Raw genomic sequence first — 18,123 nt, 5'->3', positions numbered from 1 at the left:
ATGTTGCATTTGGAAGTACGATGAAACCAACTTCACAAATTCTATTATTTGCATCTCTAAGGAGAAAGTGTAAGCCATTCTTCCATTTAATTGGAATTCTGTCTTCTGGTTCCATATATATCAAGACTATTGATATTCAAGTTTCATTTCCTTTGTCAATTCAGTCACTGGACAAGGATTTCCGATTTATAGTCCCAACAATTATTAGTATTCAGAGATTGTCCTAAAAATGCGGTGATTTGTAGCAGTCTCTGTTGCTGTCATCACAGAAACAGAAGAGGGGATACAAAGGGACTGAGGGCTATGTTATATTTTTGTCTCATGTGTTTCAACAACCAAAGAATCCACCACCAATGGCCAGTTTGCAGGTGCACTAAACTGGTCTTCAGAAAGCAGATACTGTGTGTCGTCCAAGATTAAAATGAAGTTGTCTCCTAATCTGGATTACACCTTGGTATGCTGAAAAAAATTTGCAGCTATGACTGATCAAATGCTCTGATGATAATCCTTAAAGAATCATGGAATACAGGAGATTTGCAAATGTCTCAGTAAACAAAAAGAAGGAATAAATTAGATTCCTCAAACTTCAGACCAGGTGAACTTAATATTGATCTCCAGCAAAAAAAAAAAAAAAAAAAAACCAAAAACAACAAAAAAAAAAAAAACAAAACCCCTCTAGAACTGATTATTAAGCAGTGGGTTTGTGAGGACTTTGAAAGGAAAGTAGTAATCCCTTAGAAGAGGTTCATCTGAACTAGTCATGTAAGGTTAACTTCATTTTTCTTTTTAGATAAAATGATGAGACTTTTAAAATAGGGGACTACTACAGATATTATGTTTGTATTTCAGCAAATCAACTGACAAAAATTCTCATAATTTCCTTGTGGAGAAGAATAAAGACTGGTTCTAGTGAGGTAGATTGGGAGGGTGAATGGGCAGATGCGAACAATGTGAAAGGATCCTCGTCATCTTGTAGGGAAGTCTCGATTAATATGCTTCAAGATTCCATTTTCAGTCCTATCTTATTTAATACTTTTTATCAATGATTGGATCTCTGTATCTGTTATTGTATGATACCAAGATGAAATTTAATAGGAACAAATGCAAATTTCTACAATGAACTTTTAAAAATTCAGCTGTGCCAACTATAGGATGGCTAGACAATATAGTTTGTGTGCAAAAGGAGACATGTTACTTAACTACAGACCAGTTTGAGTCAATAACTTGTTTTGGGTGTAAACAAAAAATCAAATGTGACTGGGATATATGGTGTCTGGAATAAGGGAGAAGATAAACTCACTGCAGATAGTACATTGTAATAGACATCATAGTGGATAAAGTAATGGGTCTGGAGTCAGGAAGATTCATCTTCCCAAATTCAAATATGACCTTATGTAAGTCACAACCTCATTTGCCTCAGTTTCCTCATCTGTAGAACAAGCTGGAAAAGGAAAGGGCAAACCAGTATCTCTGCCAAGAAAACCCCAAATGGGGTCATAGAAGGCTGGACACAACTGAAAAATCACTTAACAACAACAATAAACCATATCCAGAAGTCTGGTCAATATGCCCAATTTTAAGAGGGACACTGAAGCTAGAGACAATCTAGAAAGGGCAACTAAACCAATTAGGGTACTTGGAAAGCATATCATATGAGGAATAGTTAAAAAAAAAACCTAACAATTTTGGAACCTAGAACCCTTTAAATATTTAAAGAAAACAGTCCTGTGAAAGATTGATAAGACTCATACTATGTCTGGAAAGCCAGACTAAGACTAAAGGATAGAAGGTACAGAGAAGCAAATTTCAGCTCAAGATGAGAATAATTCTGGGGTTTCAACTTCCAATAAAACCATTTTTGTACTGTCCATTCCAGTCCAAGATCATGCTCTTTGGCAATAAGCAAAATGAGAGGTAAGTAACTCTACCTTTTGCCTTTACAGTATTACCATTATCCCATCCTTTCCTTCAGCAATAGTCCTGGTGCCCTTCTTTGATCCTCCTCTTTTCCCCAAAATAGCTGTTTCGGATTTTGCTTTAAGACTGAGTCTCCCTAACTCATCCAGGATGGAAGTACAGAGGCTAATCAAAGGCCCAAACCCAATTCTGATCAGTCAGGAAGTTTCTATGCATATATATCATTTTTCTAACTTGAGCTGGTTACTTCACCCCTTCTTAGGCAGACTGGTAGCCCTTCGGTATGAGGGGCTCACCATTAGTGCCTGACTTAATTCAAACACAAGATCAGCTTTAGCCCTACTGCAACTCAGAACTATAGAACTCAAGCTTATCCATTAGCTTTAGCCTCCCTTACAACAGGAAAGAGCAGGCATGCCACTCTGCCAGGCACCAAAATAGCTTTAAAAAAACCTTTTTTTGTCCTTAGCATTCATCATTCTGAGCTTTAGTGCTCCTAAAATAGTTTTATAGGATCATGCTACATTTTTGTATTAAGTCTCTAATACCCATCCTTCTTGGCCATGCTATCTTTTATGTGTCTTCATAAAATCCATATTCACAAATAAATTCCTCTGCATGCACACTGATCTCTTCCCTAACTCTGTAGAATTTGGATAGTGCCTCCTTTGCATCCTCATCAGAATTGTTTCAATATGCATTTTCAGCATTTCATTGTTGAGAGTTTTCTATCCTATTGGACTGACTTCTGTAAAACTGTCTAACGGCTTGAAATTGCTGATACAAGAACCTATAAAACAAAGCAGTCTGGGAACATTTACCACAGTGATGAACACCCTTACTACATAGCTAGATAGTCCTGAAGATAATCGCTGCATTGACAAAACAGACTATTCAATGACAATGATCCTAAGGAGTTGTAGAAAGGTTAAATTATGTCCTAAACACTAATAAGGCAAGGAAGATGAAGGCATGCTAAACATGACAATATTACCCAAATTAATTTACAGCTTTAGTGCTATGCCAAACAACCAAGTCATTATTACAGAGCTTGTCAAAGTAATAATAAAATTTATTTGGAGCAACAATAGGTCTATGATACCAAGAAAAATAATGGGGGGAAAGGTAGGAATGTATGGGCAATAACCACAATCTATATTGTAAAGCAGTGATTATTAAAACTACTTGATAGTGGTCAAAAGTTTTTAAGTATGTCAGAAGAATATATTAGATGTATGTGATTCAGAAATATATTTTTTTCAAATTCTAGCATTCAATAATCTCCAGAACAAACTACTTAGGGAAGGACTCCGTTCAATAAGAATTGCTGGGGAAACTAGAAGAGTTTGACAAGAAATAGATTTAAATGATCATCCTATACCACATATATCACAGTAAGTTCTAAATGGGATAGGGATTGGAGTAGTTACTGGAAAAGTGAGTTTATTGGCATAAATAGCTGTAGGTGAATTGCTTCGGTTAAAGTAATAGCCACATATATTAGCACCTTAGCTGCAACTTATAATCTTAGAGAGCTGTTTATAACACTGCCAACGTAATAAGACAGTATGTATTAGAGGAGGGACATGATTCTAAATCTTCCTGTCTTCAGGGTCAGCTCTCTATCCATTACACCAAGCTGCCAAATGTATGCTCAATTTAAATGCTAAATGGTCAGATAAAAAAATTGGAGGAAAAACAAACAAAGGTACACTTCACAGCCAAGGCTAAGAGAAAAATTCTTAAGCAAAAAGGAGATAGAAGGAGACAATTTTGATCACATGAATTTGGAAAGCTTTTGTGCATGCCAAAGCAAAATTAAATCAGTTAGGATAAGACAAACTGTTAATTGGGGGAAAATTGCATCAAATGTCTGTAGGGGTCTGATATCCAAAAGATATAAGGGATTAACACAATTATCAAAAATCAGGTACCACAGTTGGATGGATAAGTGATTGAAGGGCATGACCAATAAATTCCCTGAGGACAGAGACCATTCTATTTTGTTATATTCCCAGTACCTAACAGGGGTGGCGAACCTGCAGCTTCAAGGTCACACATGGCCTTCTAGGTCCTCAAGTGCAGCCCTTTGACTGAATCCAAACTTTACAGAACAGAAGGGATTTGTTCTGTAAAACTTGTACTCGGTCAAAAGGTCAAACCCAAGGACCTACAGGGTCACATGTGATCTCCAGGCCGCAGGTTCCCCACCCCTAGGCCCTAGCACATAGTAGACATTTAACAAAAGTTTGCTGATTGATTCTCAAAAGAACTGCAAACTATTAAGAATTGTATAAAAGATTTCTTCAAGTTGCTAGAAAAGCAAATTAAAATAATTGTGGGGTTTTACATGAAAAAGCGATGAGAAAATGTATTTTCCTTCATTGAATAGGTAAGGAGTTGCTATGGGTATAAAAAACTGAATATGCTTTTTAGACATGGTCATTGTGTCCACTGGTTTTGCTAAAATGATTTTTTTCCCTTCTTCTAAAACCCTACTACAAGGAAAGGCATACTGGGTAGTATAGGGTAGGGGGGAGAGGAATATGTGGAAATTAATAGGATGTGAAAACAAAAAAGTATCAATAAAAAGGGTCAGGGAAAAGATTTATATCAATGATAGAATAGTTTTGTGTTTCAGTTATCTGGAAAAATTGCTTACGAAGAAGAGTTTATTCCCTAACAAGACATGACTGCATTTTATTTGTTCTTAAAATTAGCCTAACATTCATTTTCCTAAAAAAAGTTATTTATAAAACCCAGTTTGCACATCATTAACTTTGTAACACAGTACCCTCACACCTGTGAAATAAACAAGGTTTTGAAAATAAATTAGCACATCCCATTTTTTAGCACAATCTCTACCAACACTTATAAAGTGGCTCTCAAAATAAACTGCAATAGAATCCTTTCATATTTACAAGTAGGGCTTTGAATCAGTTTCCTTCCATATATCAGGATGTGAAATTAACTAACTTTCAGAGGACAAGGTAACAATGAACTATTCCTTTCACCTTCACCTGTGCAGCACATCTTAAAAGTCTGGCTTGTCATTTTATCGAGGTACTGACTAAGCTTGCATCATACTATTAATCTTAGGATTAATTCTGCCCAAATCTCTAATTATAAAGCTTCTTAGGATTTATATCACATCATTCAATCCCTCATATCACATATTGGTCAAGAAAAAGACTCACAATTAATAATCAAAATTTATTTTATAGCTTTGTGTACTTTTCAAAATATTTTCAAATGAATCTCCTAATAGCCTTGTGAATTAAGGAGGGCAGTTGTTAGTCTCACTTTTGAAATGAGGAAAAAAGCACAGAGAAGTTTAAGTAACTTAAAATCAGTACTGTTCTAAAAAATACTTTGAAATTCTAGTTATTTCTAGGTACAATAAAAGTAAAAAAAAAAAGCTTTAAGAAAGGAAGGTATTCACAAGTCCCATGGTCTTCTGCCACTACCCCATTTCCATCCTTTCACAATTTCCATAGAACTTCTCAATGAACAGTCTGAGAAATGACATCTTAGTTATTAATAGGCTTAAGTTGGTAGCTAGACAACAAAATATACCAGGAATACACAATTAAGGAAATGTTTTGTGAATTTTTACTTTTAACCAAGAGTTCTTTGCTACTGGGGCTCCATGACCACGTAGAGTTTTGTCTCTCTGAAATTCACTTCCATTACAATCCTATTCTTTGAAGATCATTCAAGAATCCCTGGATCTTAAATATATCTGGAATAGATAAAATGAGAACAATGCAATAGACATAGTTTGGGGTGAAATGTGACAGTAAAGTGTAAAATGCGTGTGTTGTGTTGACAGAACCGTAAGTTAGACTAGAACCAAAAAACCAAAAACACAACTAAAGAGATTATTTCCATGCCTTATAATTACAACACTAATGCTTTATACTATGGAGATATGTAGATAAAACTCTAGAAAAATAGGACACAGAAAAAGCACATGTACCCTATTTTACAGTCCAGTTTTTTTTTTTAATTTTTATTTTTGGGAGGGGGGAAGGCAGGGCAATTGGGGTTAAGTGACTTGCCCAAGGTCACACAGCTAGTAAGTGTGTCAAGTGTCTGAGGCCAGAATTGAACTCAGATCCTCCTGACTTCAGGGCTGGTGGTCTACTCACTGCGCCACCTAGCTGCCCCTACAGTCCAGTTTTAAATATCATTGTGCTATCTCATTGACTCAGATCTAAGAAGCATAGCAGTACAATTCTAAGAAAGATGCAGCCAAAGTTGAAAATAAATTACTTTTTTTTCCTTCTTTTTGTAGAAGGATATTACAAAAAAAAAAAACTTTGAGATTCTGTCAATATAGTAATTAGATTTGGCTTAAAATAAAGCATTTAATGGAACATTTACTTTGATAGAAGTGGTTTACAGGGGGAGGGAAATGTAATAAGCATTTATTAAGCACTTATGTGTTAGGCGCTGTGCTAGGCTCTTTACAAACATTATCTCATAAAATATTTATGGCTGATCTATTTGTATCTGTCGCATCCAACATTATTTTACAGAAGTTCTTCTCTTTAAGAAAACATGGTACGATAAAATTAAACTCATCAAGCATTTATTAAGTACTTTTATTAGACCAGACACTGGGGATACAAAGACTAAAAAAGGCCCTGCCCTCCAGAAGCTTATATACTACTGAGGGACATACAGGTGCACAGATAAGGAAATACAAGGCATATGCAAAGGATATTCAAAGTAATAACAAGTGTGAGAAATCAGGAAAGGCCTCTTATAGGGGGTGGTGCTTAAGATGAGACCTAAAGGAAACAAGGCAAGTAGAGAGAACATTCTAAGATTGGGGGACAGACTGTACAAAGGGATGGATGTAGAAGATGGGGTATCGAGTACGAGGAACAGTTGGTCTGTTGAAGTAGGCCAATTGGGCTGGCACGTAAAGTGCGTAAAGATGATTAATGAGTAATCAAGCTAAACATATAGGCTGGAGTTAAATTATGAAGGGCTGGCTTTAAATGGCTAGCATTTATACAGCACTTTAATATTATCTCATTTTATCCTCACAACAACCCTGAAAGGTACAGATGAGTAAACAGGAGCAGACAAAGGTTCGGTGATTTGCCCAGGATCACACAGCTGGTAACAATCTGAGGCTACATTTGAACTCAGTTCTTCCTGATAATAAGCCCAGCTCTCTATCAACCAAATAGATTTTGTATTTCATTCTGGAGGCAGCAGGGAACCACAGACACTTCTTGAGCAATAAGAGGCAATAACACAGTCAGACCTATACTTCAAGAATATCAATTTGGCAGCTGAATAAAAGATAGATTCAAAGTGGGGGGAAGCTGGGCAGAGGGAAAACATTTAGGAGACTACAGTCTACTGGAGATGGAGATGATGATGATGATGATGGTGATGGTGGTGATAATGGTGATGATGGTGGCCTAGAGTGGCAGATTTGTGATAGAAGAATAAAGAGAAGCAGATGAATGTGGGAGGTTGTGGAGACAAACAATAAGACTGAAGAACTTCTGGGCTGTGAAAGGTAAATGAGATTGAAGTATAAAGGATGACTGCATTTGAGAACCTGAGGGATCTGGAATAATAGTGATACCCTCAACAGAAATAGAGAAGTTAGGAGAAGGAGGGGTCTTACGGAGAAGATGAGTTGAGTTTTGTATAAACTGAGATGTCTAAGAGATATAAGCAGGTGGAGATATCCAGCAGGCAGTTGGCAATGGAGGAAAGAGTTGTAGACCACAGAATCTGGGAATTGAAAGAGACCTCAGTCCCAGCCATAATTGAAAAAGAATGTCCACTATAACATACCTGCTAAGTGGTCATCAAACTTCTGTTTGAAAAGCTCCAATTTGGAGAAACCCACTACACCCCAAAGCAGCCCCTAGACTTAATTAATTTCTAACCATACCTTCCAGTTCTGTACCCTCTGAGGCCAACAGTACAAATCTGATCCCTCTTCCACCTGCCAACCCTTTAAGACTGAATGACCATTATCAAATCACCTGAATCATCTCTTCTCCAAACTAACCACTCTTCATGATGTGGACTCTTCACTATCCTACCATCCTTGTTGCCTTTCTCTCACCAGTTTACTAATGTCCTTCCTAAATTGCAGCATTGAGAACTGAAGACCATATTCCTTACAGGGGGTAACCATGAAAGAGTACAAAGTACACTTCCTTATTCAGTCAATTACCATTTATTAAGTGCCTACTATGTGCCAGGCACTGCTGAGGACTGATATGAAGAAAAGCAAATGATAGTTCCTGCTCTCAAGGAGCTCACAATCTAACGGGGGGAGACAACACGAAAACAAATATGTACAGACAAGCTATATAAGATGATTCTTGTTTGTTCTGTTTTGTTATACTGAGTCTATAGACCATTAAAACATCCAGATCCTTTTTTTTTTTCAGAAAAACTGCTATGTAGTCATGCTTCCCCCTTCTAATACTTGTGAAACTAAATTCTTTAATTGAAGTGTAAGACTTTATATTTATCCTTACTAAATTTTATCTCTTTGATTTAATCCAATGTTATGATTTACCCAGTATCTTACTAGAACATTACACACCCAGTGTGTGTGCTATCCTATCTAGCTTTGTGTCATCCATATATTTGATAGGCATGCTGTTAAATGCCTTTATCCAAGGCAAGGTTCAAATTTTAAATAGCACAGAGCCAAGCAAAATCACTGAGGCACTCCACTGAACACCTCCTCCCAAGTGGACATTGAACAATTAATAAGTCCGAGTCGAGTCCATCAATTCAGCCAGCCCGAAACTCATTTAATTATGTTATCCTTTAGTCTACATCTCTTTATCTTTTCCACTAGAATGTATGAGGTACTTCATCAAATGCTTTGCAAAAATCTGAGACTTCCTAGCACTTCACTGACCTACCAGTTTATTAACCCTGCCAACAAGGAAATAAGTTTTGTCTGTTATGACCTATTCTTGATGAAGCTGTGCTGATGCTTTGTAATCACCACTTCCTTTCTAGATATTCGCCAATCATCTTAATGATCCATTCTAAAATTTTCCAAGAAATCAGTCAGGTTCTTTTGCTTATGGTTCAAAGATTTTGTTTCCTTCCTCCCCACCCCTGCCAATTTTTGTGGAAATCAGGATATCTGCCCTACTCAAGTCCTGTAGTATCTCTGCCATTATTCACCATCTTTTAAAGAATCTTTGGAAATTATATCTGCCCATCTTTTAGTACTTATCTTGGATATCAACTTTCCATGTCGGCTATTATTGCTTTATTATTTCCAATGCAAAGGTCATTCTTCTTCACAGAGATAAAGGGAAAAAAAGAAAGAAAGGAGCAGCAAAAAAGACTTAGGAGTCATCTGCATAGAGATAAGAGTTGAACTCTTACTTAGTGTTGGGAGATGGATAATGATCCAACAAAGGAGATCAAGACAGTTAAGAGAATGACAATAGAATGACATCATGAAACCCCAGGGAAGAGAGTATATCCAGATGGAGGCAGTGGTCAACAGTATCAAGCACTTTAGAGAGAACAAAAAGTAGGACTGAGGAAAGGCCATTAAATTGAGTGAGTGAGAGAGATAGAGACAGCTATTAAGTGACCTTGGAGCTTCAGTCTAGTGGGAAGGATCAACAGTCTGTATGGGGTTGAGCCTCAAATAGGTTCATAGAAATCTTCCCATATTTATCTTAATTTCTGATATTCAATGTTTCTTACTGGGCAGTAATATTCCATTACATTCATGTACCACAATTTGATCAGTGAGTCTCTAACCCCAAATATCACTGAATATTTATTTTGTTTCCAGTTCTTTGGTGCCACAAAAAGTGCTGCTATGACTATTTTGGAGTATATGAGGCATGTCTTTTTTACTTCGATCACTTTGTGGTACATGACTAACAGTTAAACATCTTGATCAAAAGATAAAGGCATCTCAAGTTCCTTTTTCACAAAATTCCAAATCATTTCCCAGAATTTTTGGACAGTTTATTAATTTGGAAGCTAGGTGGTCCAGTGAATAGAGAGCTGCTTCCCTAGATTGTTGTGAGAACAAAATGAGATCATATTTGGAAGTGTTTTGCAAACTTTAAAGTGCTATACAAATGATTGTTATTATTAATGTGCTTGTCTTCTTGCAGCCCCTCTTAAATTATTTCCATTTTTTGTCATCTTTGCCAATTTGCTATATGTGAGATTTCAGAACTGGTTTAATTTACCTTTCCCTTATTATTATTGATTTGGGTCAGTCTTTCATATAGCTGCTAACATTCTACAACTCCTTTAAGAACTTTTACTCATAGTCCACATGGGAAAACTTATATGAACTGATGCAGAAGGGAGTAAGCAGAACAAGGAAGACAATATACATGGTTACCAGTGTAAAGGGAAAGAACAATGGGCTGAAAGTGATCAGAATACATGGAAAGAACAATGGACTGAAATTGAGCATCAGTATAAATGGAAAAAACAATAGACTGAAACTGAACATCAAATAGTTAAAATGTTCAGGCTTGGCTCCATTAAAAAAAATCAGAAAATTCATCTCTTTTCAATGAAGAGGTGGGGGACTGGCAGCATGGAATGTTGCACATGCTGTTAGGCACAGTATGAGTTGCCTGGCTTGGCTAAACTTTATTTTAATCTAAATTTGTTACAATTAAAGGCTTGCTCAATAAAAGAAGGAGGAGTGATACACTAGGAAACAAATGTGATAAAAAATCAAGTCATCAATAAAGAAAAACAAAAGGCAAGTAGAAAGTCATAAAATAATGTCACGAATATTGACAGCTTTTTCTATGAAATTCACTGTGAAAGGAGGAAAGATCAAAAATCAGGCTAATTGGAAGTGCTGATTCATAATACAAGAGGATATTTGGCTTTATAAAAGATTGACATTAGGGTTCTTTAAAAGAAAAAGCTTTCCTAGTACACTTGACATGATATGACTTTTCATTAGCACCTCTCTAATATAAATCAAGGTACTTCTAAATGGAAAAGTATGCTAGTGTGGAAAATTGAATTATCTCTTAAAATGAGATATTATGTTTTACCTTAGTTCTACAGGATGTAGTTTTTTTTTAATTTTAAAAAAGACTAGGAAATCATTTTTAAAAATCTGTATTTTTCATTAAAAGAGATAAGAAAGGCTTGAGATTTGTGAAGAAAGCACTCGAGAAAAATTTAAAACAATTTCAAAGATAAAATGGTGCCAATTTATAATAATACAGTCATTACCTACTACAGATTGAGAAAAGGGAACGTAAAAGTTCTGAACTATATCTGAATGGCTAATTCAGTTTTTTTAAAATATGAATTCTAGATAAAGCTCTATGTAGTTTCTAGGTCATGATTTAACCCTTAGGATTTAAGTAGATTTATATAAAAGTAAATCCATTTCATTTGCTTTATTTAAAATGTCTATTAATTCTCTTTTGACACAATGGATATATTTCCTCTAGATACAGCTCGTTACAGAAATCATACAGTGACTGTTTAATTTGATTTGTCCTCTCTTTAATTAACAGTATGGCTGTTAACTTTTATGTGTGATTCTTTTACTGAATAATCTCAACAATAGTCAAATGAATTCACAATGAAATAAACAATTAAAAAACTCCTAACTGTTTCAAAACAACCTTTAATAGTCTAAGAATTTGGACATCCATGTAACAAAGTCATTCACATAACCCCAAAATATTAAGTATAATGAAAAATGGGTGGTGGTGGTGATTCTTCTAGTCTTTTTAAACATGAAATTGCAACAAAGTTATTGAGTTTTTGTTTTTAAATTTAGTCAAATTTCCAAAACAGGAAATAGTGAAATACAAACTATCAACACCAGGTCATAATTAAAGAATTCAAACAACAGGCTACTTCAAATTACCCCCACTTTAAAACAAAATGCATGGTTAAATATACTTTTGATCAACAGAAATCTAGTATGCCGCTGAACGCAATGTCTAATCCCTAAGCTTCAATGATAAAGTTAACTAGTCCACCTTTCAATTGATGAGTTCTCTTTATAGCTTATCTCTCACCTGCTAGTTCCTGAAGGGCAGGGGAAAGGTCTTGATATTTTCTGCAGACTCTTCATTGAACTGAAATAAAGCTTTTATGCATACTTTATCCAAGGGTCTCTAAGCATTCCCTTAGATTTAAAGGATTTTTAAAAACATACAACACTAGAATAATCAATTTCATTGAGTTAGATGAAAAACATTTTTTCTCATTTGAGCTTTACCTTTCCAACATAAACTACAGAATAAATTAATCAGTCATGCTGATAAAGTCTAATTGAATTCTTTCATTTTCTATGCTAATTTAGCACTTTCCATTCTTATTCAACCTAAAATCTTTAAAATACTTTAAAAACAACAATAGCATATTTATATCTTATAAAATCCTTGTGAAATAGGTATTAACCCCATTTTGCACAGGAAGTTGAAGCACTGAAAGGTCCATATAAATCCCCCAGACATAAAACTCATAATACCATCTCCTACAGCAAGCTCCCTAACACCACATTCCCTCAAGAAACCACAACTATTTATCTTGCTATTGCACATACTCCCTCTATTATAAAACAGTTACTGTATGTATCCCAGTATCAATTGACAATGCCTATCTATACTCAACTCAGTTTAATCAAAAGTGTTAATAATAAACTTAATCTCTAGGCACACAAATAAAGCTCAGGAGGGGCAGCAATCACGAAACAAGGTACTTGGTTGTGGTACCTTTTCTTTAAAAGTCAGAAATAGAATAGACTCTCATAATGATTAAGACATCATTAAGATAATGACTAAAATCTGTTTCTTGGATTTTGAAAAAGTATTTCATCTTTTAAGGATATCCTTTGATATCTTTTAAGTGTATCTTTAATGAGGAACAGATAGGAAAAAATTAGATAATTCTATATAATAAGAGAAAATGATTACAACCAAAATAAAATTTTAAATAAGACGAAATAATCAATATAGCACTATAATCCTTTCTTAATCCCCCTTTTCTTTCAAAAACTAAAATTCCAAGGAAGGCTGAAATTATTAGCTACCTTGAACATCCAATTACTAAAAATCAAGCAAAGTTCTGAAAATGGAAAATACCAAATTTTCCTTTATAGCAATTTGAGAAATTTACATTGTAGGTGTTTTAATCACACTACGTTGGAAATCAGTCCCACCCCTCCCCCCCCACCTCCCCGCCCCGGAAAAAATACATTCCTATCTTAATTGAAAGACTGCATTCTCGTTAAAGAATGACTCGCTCTTGTCAAACACTATGCTATTTAACAATTAGAACCATAATATACAAGTATGTTAAAGACAATTAGATGTTTTAAAAAAGCAATTACAGAAGCCAATGAAAACTCTCATGCCATCTACCAAAGGGAGCATTAAAATACAACTCACAACGCAGATCTCAGGTAGCAATTGAATTAAGCCCAATCTCATCAAATACAATGCGTTATATAGGAAGGAATGTGTGAATTTGTTAAAGGACAAGTAGAATTTGTTTGGATCGGCATCGTTTTCAAGCCTTGCTCTGCTGGCAAAGAAGCGAGTGCAACAGTCTTGAGATTCCTGAAGACGGGGCATTTTGTACCACGAGTAGGGGTAAGGAACAGAATAATAAGACAGTAGTACTTAATTTTTTTAACTGAATTATTTGTCTAGGTAGAGCAATGAGAGAGTTTTCCCAAGAAAGGGAGCTTCTTCTCCTCTTAAGCCTTTGTCAGAACCCCACTTACAGATAGATACAAGGTGACAGAGACTACAGTAGCAACAGCTTAGGCGGTTACACTACTGCCGCTGCCGCCACTTCTCCTCCCCCTCAAATGAAGGGGATAAAGGCAATGAGCAAAGCAGCTGGACACAAACACGAGCGTGTACACACACACACACACACACACACGCTCGCTTTTTAAGGAGACTCACGGTGAAAGGAGGAACGAGGGTTAATGCACGCTTCTATACTGGAGCCTTCGCCAAAAGCTAGAAGGTGTGACAGCCGGAGAGGAAGGTCCAAGTAGAAGCAGCAGCAATGACACCTCAGGTGGGACCTGCACCCGCGCCCTCCCAACCTCCCTCCAGCCGCTGCCACAGGGCGATTACAGCAACCAACCACAAGACAAGCACAAACGCCAAGCTAGCTCGTTCAGCAGCCAGCTGCGCAGGGGTGGGCGGCGTGGGGGAAAGGAACCCGAAGGAATGGGGGGATAGCTACAAGGGGATAGGCAATGGGGCGGAGGGAGGGCGCTACAACACAGCCATCCAGTTTTTCCGGGGGCGTGGAAAGGCAACAAACACACACACACACACACACACTCACACACACTCACTCACCGTAAAATCGGGGGGCGGGGGGAGGCTCTTGTCTTACACCTCCTTCATGCCGGCTGATGCTGCTTGCTACTCCTTCTGCAGCCGATTCCTCCGAAGGCCCTGAGTAGGAGCTCGGGTTGGGGGGAGCCCCTTCGATTCCTGTTCCAAGCGACCCAGCCGGACCGGACCCGGCCCACCCCCTCCCTTCGCTTAACCTGCAACAGCCCTAGCTCCGGCTCTTTCAGGACTAACCCGGTGCAAGAAGCACGAGCGAACAACACTGCGAGCCTCCACCCTCCCCCCACCCCGCCCCCTAACTGGAGCGCGCGGAGCTCTACAAACGGGAGAGAGAAAAGGGTGCGTGAAATAGGGGGCTAAAAACGCTCCCTCTCTTTCCCCACTCCAAGTTCCTTTCCCTAACCTCCCCCTAAAGCAGTTATCCCCCGGTGGGGGCTCGACTGAAACGACCCTCCATTTCCTCCTCGGGCTCCGGTACCCAGGTGTATCCTCTGAAGATGCTGGAAACCCAGCCCCCAACACACCCCAATGGCATGAACGCCGTGCTTCCCCACCCCCTTTTCCAGAGACTGCGTGGTATAACCCAATCCTCGGTTTGGGGGAGGGGGCCAGAAAGAACTGAGGATGGGCTAGGGAATAAGGTAAGGCAATAGCCAATTGAATGAAACCAGCCACTGAGGGGCGGTGTCAAAAATTCCCCAAGAAAGACTACACCTCCCATGGTGCTTTGTTCACTCAACGCCGCGTGGTGAACTGGTATTTAGTTCAGTTGTCGGAACTCGTAGTCTTTTAATTAAGCCCGTAAGGTCCTGGAAGGTATAAAAAAAAAACCAGGTTTCCCTCCCCCCTCCCCCTTTCGCCCATTGAGGGATTAAATTTAAGACCTTCTTATTTTATAAATAGATCAAAGGCTAAATAACCAGTAATATAAAACTTCTGGAACTGGTTTAGATTCGGGTTTCGAGGAGGTTCGAAGGCGACTAAAGGTTTTTAGGACCTTTCCGATCGCGGCTCTTTTTTCCGCGAAGGCCTGAGCTACGCCAGGAAGAGTCCGAGCCGCAATCATGTCGGCTGCCATCGCTGCCCTGGCAGCTTCCTACGGTTCGGGCTCGGGGTCCGAGTCCGACTCCGACAACGAGACCGGCCGCTGTTCCCTGCCCGCCGCCGACTCCCTTATCCATCTGACGAAGACGCCTTCGGCCAATCTCTCTCTGGTGGGGACCGTGGACGCGGCGCCAGAGGTGGCGGTTAAGGTGAGCATTTTCTCGTCTCTGAGGGGTGAGTCGGCTCAGAGGGAGTGGGGGGGGTCGGGGTCTGGAGGCGGAAATTGTCCATTCGACCCGGGGTCCTCCGGGGCGGAAGGGTAGGGGTGGGAGGAGCGGCTCTGGGGAACGCAGTAGCGCACCGAGGTGTTTGCACGGCGTCTTCTCTTTGGAATGTGAGCTCCTTGAGGGCAGGGATCGCTTTCTTCACCTTTTCTAGTGTGCCCAGCACTTAGCTCCGGGGAAGCGCTCCATCTGTGCTTGTTGGTTGAGCTTTGTGTGGCGACCGAATGACAGTCTGATTCTGCTTCCTCGGCTGCCCAGGGGAAGGGTCCAGGGCATCGATGCCCCGAGATTTGGGAACAGTCCTGCCCCCAGTCCCAGCCCCTGCCCCTCTCGCTTGGCTGTCGAGGCATTTTTCCTAAAGCTCAGGACTTTTTAATCCTGTCTCTAGGAGCAAAGGCAGACTGCCCTCTTCGGCATTTAAAGCTTCTCATGACCTGACCCCGGCCTTCTTTTAAGTCCTTTTTTTTTTATGAACTCTATATTCTCCTTTTCCTCCATTCCGACCTCTCTCTTTCCTCTCCTTCCTCCCTGTCTCCATTTCTTTCTCTTCCCTCCTCACCCTTACCTCTCCTTCCCCCCCTACCTCTTTCTTCTTTCCCTCCCCACCTCTCACTTCTCCCCCCAACTTGAAACCTAGTAAGATACCTTGGGGTTTACGGGCTAGATTTCTTTTTTATGGACCAGGCCTTAACTCCAGATCACTCTGGCTCTCGTTGATTGGCCAGCAATGGGACCCAGCCCAAGCCTCACCTGGTCATCCTTTGGAGTCTGATGGCTACGAGAGAATATAAAAATAGCAATTGTTTTTGTTTTGGCCAGAAATCCTCATGGTCTTTCCCTTCCAGGTTGAGTTTTTTTTTCTTTTCTTTTGACTAGGTAAAAGAGGCTATTTTTTGCCTCGTTTTTCACCTAGCCTTAATCACCGAAGCTTTGCCCCAGATAAACCTGAGACCTGGGAAAGATCTTAGCTAAGGCCAAGGTCTCCCACTGAATCCCTCCATATCCAGTCTCCCTGATCCGTATCTTGCCACTGGACTTAGATGGCTCCAGAGGAGAGAGTGAGACTGGTAACTTTGCACATCCCTGCCTCACCTAAATCCAATTCATTTGCAAGTCACCACATCCCCTTCCTGATGTCATGGTCCTCTGTGAAAACAAATGACAAACAATAACCTGTAAGTAGTAGAGCTGCCCCACTGGGGACCCAATTGGGCAGTTCCAGTTGGGCAATGGAGCTCCTTCCTTCCTTTCCTCCCTTTCCTCCCTTCCCCCTTTCCTCCCTTCCCCTCTTCCTCTCCTCCTCACCTTTCTTCTCATCCTCTCCTTTCCTCTCTTCCTCTTCCTTCCTCCCTCCCTTCTCTGCCTCCCTCTTCTCCCTGTGTCCATATAGGGAATCATATACCCTTACCTGTGGGTCTTCTGCCCAAAAGAATGTAAATTTTAATCGCTGAAACCTAGCAAGATACCGTGGGGTTTTCAGGCTAGATTTTTTTTTATGGACCATCCATACCTTAAACCCAAATCACTCTGGCTCTCACTGATTGGCCAACAATAGGTCCCAGCCCAAGCCTCCTCACTTGGTGGGAGTATACAACTCAGCCAGATATATGTACAGCATATTTACAGACAGCTCATAACTTGAGGCACATTATGCTATTTTGCCTTGTGTACCGCATCTGAGTTCTGTTTCACTTACAAGGAAATGAGAAAGAAAATAGCTTAATTGTATATTGGTATGTATTCTGTAACATTTTAGACAAAGGTAGTTAACCTAGAAGCATACTTTTTTATATTTTGGTAGCTGTTTAAATATATTCTGTTTCCTTTGTAATCATAAGTATTTTACGTATTTAAAAATCAATCATTAAGCACCAACATGTGCCAGGCACATTATCCTAAGCAGGATTTCACAGGCTTCAGCAGATTTCCAAAAGGTTAGAAGTTTCTATTTTAGACATAGACTTCTAGAATTTAAAATTATTTTTTGTTTTGTTGATAAGAAAAATGAGGCCCAGGAAGTTTATATAGCTTGTAGTGAAAATGCTAGAACTATAATTTAGGTCTCCTGGCTCCTACTTAATGCCACTTTTACTACATCACACTGCCTCTCTTTCTCCATCATAAATTGAGAGTTTAAGTGTGTGTGTGTGTAAGCTAGGTGGTGGAGTGGATAAAGTAAACCTACCTCAGACACTTACTAGCTTTATCTTTATGACCCTGGGGAAGTCACTTAGCCTTTCTGTTTCTCAGTTTCCTCAACTGTAAATGGTTGTTGGGAGATAAAAATGAGATGATATTTGCAAAGCACTTTGTGCACCTTAAACTGCTATTTAAATGAACTATTATCAGATATTATTCTCAGAATGATGTTTTTAAATGCATAAAACATGTTGCATTACAAAGGAAACTAATTATATTGAAGTAAAGAGGTAATTTTTTCCCATCCAAGTTCATGTACCCCCAGAAGTCTCCAGGGATCCCAGGTTAGGGATCCCAGGTTAAGAATCCCTGTCATGTTCTATGAC

General features: G+C 38.9%; 1 protein-coding gene across 1 annotated transcript in view; it reads left to right on the top strand.

Moving 5' to 3' along the window:
* Positions 1 to 14,999: 14,999 nt before the first annotated feature.
* Positions 15,000 to 18,123, top strand: part of CDC40 (cell division cycle 40) — a 53,442-nt gene continuing 50,318 nt past the window's right edge. Inside the window, exon 1 of the mRNA XM_036767890.1 lies at positions 15,000 to 15,523. Within this exon, the coding sequence (XP_036623785.1) occupies positions 15,335 to 15,523 (189 nt within the window). The 5' untranslated portion in view covers positions 15,000 to 15,334. The remainder of the gene's footprint in view (positions 15,524 to 18,123) is intronic.

This window comes from Trichosurus vulpecula, chromosome 7, assembly GCF_011100635.1.
Source record: "Trichosurus vulpecula isolate mTriVul1 chromosome 7, mTriVul1.pri, whole genome shotgun sequence".
In the NCBI taxonomy this organism is placed as follows: domain Eukaryota; kingdom Metazoa; phylum Chordata; class Mammalia; order Diprotodontia; family Phalangeridae; genus Trichosurus; species Trichosurus vulpecula.
This window is presented reverse-complemented; position numbering and strand designations above follow the sequence as displayed.